The sequence below is a fragment of the Lathyrus oleraceus genome, chromosome 3 (genome assembly GCF_024323335.1).
Source record: "Lathyrus oleraceus cultivar Zhongwan6 chromosome 3, CAAS_Psat_ZW6_1.0, whole genome shotgun sequence".
In the NCBI taxonomy this organism is placed as follows: Eukaryota; Viridiplantae; Streptophyta; class Magnoliopsida; order Fabales; family Fabaceae; genus Lathyrus; species Lathyrus oleraceus.
This window is the reverse complement of record NC_066581.1, coordinates 314,915,619-314,919,285: the sequence shown is the minus strand read 5'-3', so window position 1 is coordinate 314,919,285 and position 3,667 is coordinate 314,915,619. Positions and strand designations below refer to the sequence as shown.

At 41.1% G+C, this 3,667-nt stretch overlaps 1 protein-coding gene across 1 annotated transcript; it reads right to left on the bottom strand.

Moving 5' to 3' along the window:
* Positions 1–383: 383 nt before the first annotated feature.
* LOC127131045 (uncharacterized) lies at positions 384–884 on the bottom strand. The gene has a single exon (XM_051059988.1). It carries the CDS (start codon positions 882–884, stop codon positions 384–386), a length of 501 nt encoding a protein of 166 aa, XP_050915945.1.
* Positions 885–3,667: the final 2,783 nt, after the last annotated feature.

The following is a 3,667-nucleotide window of genomic DNA, read 5'->3' as shown; positions in this document are numbered from 1 at the left end:
ACTAAATCAAAGTTTCTTTTGTATAGAACACCACCACTTAGGAAGAAATTGGCTGATAACTTTCTTAAGGTCTTTTTGTCTGTGATGGATACATCATTTGGATACTCGTGCTTCTCAAGATATCGTTTGATGTCATAAAACCAAGGCTTGCCATCTGTTTCTGCTTCAACTGCCAAGCAATGTGATGGCTCGTCTAGACGTTGAATTGTAGTAGCAGGTGATTCGTTAGCCCACTTGACCTTGAACATAGATGACAGAGTAGCCAAGGCATCGGCTAGCTGATTCTCCTCCCTAGGAATATGATGGAAATTAATCTCATCAAAGTAGGGGATTAGCTTCATGACATGCTCTCGGTATGGGATCAAATTGGGATGGTGGGTCTCTCAATCTCCTTTGATTTGATAGATGACAAGTGCTGAGTCTCCATACACCTTAAGAATCTTGACTCTTAGGTCAATAGCTGCTTCGATTCCCAAGATACATGCTTCATACTCCGCCATGTTATTGGTGCATTTGAAACATAACCTTGCTATGAAGGGAAGATGAATGTCCGTTGGAGAAATTATAACAGCCCCAATTCTGTTATCCAATGCATTTGAGGCACCATCAAACATGAGCGTCCATCGCAATCCTGGTTCGGGTCCTTCTTCCGGGCTTGGAATCTCATAGTCTCTTATGTACATGACGCCTTCATCTGGGAAGTCGAGTCTCATCGATTGATAGTCCTCCACTGGCTGGTGCGCAAGGTACTCTGATAGCACACTACCCTTAATGTCCTTCTGAGTTACATACTGAATGTCATATTCTGATAACAACATTTTCCAGCGAGCGATTCTGCCAGTTAATCCAGGTTTCTCGAAGATGTACTTGATAGGATCCATCATGGATATTAACGTTGTTGTATGACAAATCATATACTGTCTCAGACGACGAGCAGCCCATGTTAATGCATAACAAGTCTTTTCTAGCATGGAGTACCTGATTTCACATTCTGTAAACTTCTTGCTCAAGTAGTAGATAGCATGCTCTTTTCTACCCGTCTCATCATGTTGCCTCAATACACATCCCATGGATTCATCGAGTACTGTCAAATACATAATGAGAGGCCTTCCTGGAACTGGTGGCACTAAGATTGGCGGTTCTTGCAGATACCGTTTGATTTTATCGAATGCACTCTGGCAATCATCGTTCCACCTAACGACTTGATCTTTTCTTAACAACTTGAATATTGGCTCGCAAGTGGCTGTCAAATGCGAGATGAATCTGGAAATATAATTCAATCTGCCTAAGAAACCATGAACTTGCTTCTCTGTCCGAGGTGCTGGCATCTCTTGAATAGCTTTGACTTTGTCAGGATCAACTTCTATGCCTCTCTGGCTCATAATGAATCCTAGAAGATTTCTAGATCTGACTCCAAAAGTGCATTTAGCAGGGTTTAAGTGTAGTATGTATTTCCTCAATCTTACAAACAACTTCTTCAGATGAATAACATGCTCCTCTTCTGTCTGAGACTTGGCAATCATGTCATCCACATAGACTTCAATCTCCTTAGGTATCATATCATGGAAAAGAGTCACCATGGCCCTTTGATAGGTTGCCCCCGCATTTTTCAGGCCGAAAGGCATTACCTTATAAAAGAAAGTGCCCCATGGTGTAATGAAAGTTGTTTTCTCCATATCTTCGGGAGACATTTTAATCTGATTATATCCTGAGAATCCGTCCATGAAGGAGAATACAGAGAACTGAGCTGTGTTATCTACCAATACATCAATGTGAGGTAACGGAAAATCATCTTTGGGACTAGCTCTATTTAGGTCTCTGTAGTCTACACACATTCGAACTTTTCCATCTTTCTTCAGAACTAGCACAATATTAGCAATCCACTGCGGGTAAGTTGCAACAGCTAGAAAACCTGCATCAAACTGCTTCTTGACCTCTTCTCTGATCTTGACAACCATGTCTGGTCGAGTTCTTCTCAACTTCTGCTTGATGGGCGGGCATTCCAGCTTCAACGGTAGCTTATGCACAACTATGTTGGTGTCGAGTCCTGGCATATCCTGATATGACCAAGAAAACACATCCACATATTCATGTAGTAGCTTGACTAGTTCCTCCTTCACACTTTTTTTCAAAGCAGTTCCGACCTTGACTTCCTTTCTATCCTTCTCAGTCCCCAGATTGATCACATCCACTGGTTCCTGATGAGGCTGAATCATCTTTTCCTCTTGTTTCAAAAGTCTGGTCAACTCTTCTGGGAGTTCACAGTCTTCCTTACCATCCTCTTCAGCTTGGTTAATCGGGAGGTCAAAGTCATAGGGAATTATAGCATTGTCGTGTTCAATGGATCCAGTTATTAATGATCTACATGGAAATGATTTTTTCTTTTTAGCGGAAGATTTTGAAAAATGAAAGTGATGTGAAATCAAAATTTCCATTTTTTAATTTGGTTATTTATTTGTTTGTAAACAAAATTAAAAAGATGAGAGACAGGGATCTCAAAAAATGTGCTTTGTATTGATGATAAGGCTTAAATATTAACACAAAATGGGCCCTACAAAGCTATCCATATGCCTTGGGCGTGGCATTGGATGTTTTTAGAAAATAGTAAATTACTTTGAAAAAGAAACTATATCTGGAACATCTGTTGCCTTCCAGTTAGTGAGAGTGGCACCCGGAGGTCCACGAAACACCATCTTGGACAAATCTGGATCTTCATCTTCAAGAGCATTCACTTGATCATCACTTCGGAAACCAGCTTTGGAGATTATTTTCTGGATGCTAGGAACCTTCCCCTGATGTATCTTCTGATCTTTGAAAAGTTCAATAGACGGCTGATATCCTAATCCACACTTGTCTTTCTTCTCTGGCAATTCAATCATTGTGCCCCAACTTCCAGGGCAACCAGCTTCAATTGCAGCTTTCACACTCTTCCACGGGGTCATGACCCCCTTGGGTTCTTCAACAAGTTTCGGCTTAGTCTGGACCATATTGACCACTTCAAGGGCTTGGAGAGGAGTTTCAACAATGTCTTCACCTACTTCAATGTATCTGAAAGAAGTCAAATGGCTGACGAAAATATCTTCCTCTCCGGATACTGATACCAGCTTACCAGAAGTAACAAACTTCAGCTTCTGGTGAAGTGTCGAGGTGACAGCTCCAGCAGCATGGATCCAAGGTCTACCTAACAGACAGCTATAGGCAGGCCTAATATCCATTACCTTGAAGGTAATACGGAAAGTTTGAGGGCTAATTAGGATTGGGAGGTCAATCTCCCCAATAACTGTTCGCTTAGACCCATCAAAAGCTTTCACTATCAAAACACTGGTGTCATACGGTGAACTGACTTCGTGTGTTTTTGCTTCGGATAGCAAATGTCGCGGATAGCAAGAGTCGCCACCGACTTTTCTTTTATCCAATAAGGAAAGGCGGAAAAGAACAGGAAAGACCTTGATTAGATTTTGGGTTCGGGAGGTACATTATACAAAGGGAAGGTGTTAGCACCCTTTGTATCCATGGTTATCCATGGGCTCTTAATTGCTTGATCACTTATGTTTTTCTTGTCTGAAAAAGTGTGTGAGAGCTGTTTAGAAAATGTTTTGAAAAGAGAGTTTAACTTTGTAATGATTCTTGTACGAATGTATACAAAGTATTTATCTCGTTTAATTTT

Coding starts and splice junctions, on each gene's coding strand:
- LOC127131045 (XM_051059988.1), bottom strand. CDS start 884: ATGATGGATCCTATCAAGTACATCTTCGAGAAACCTGGATTAACTGGC.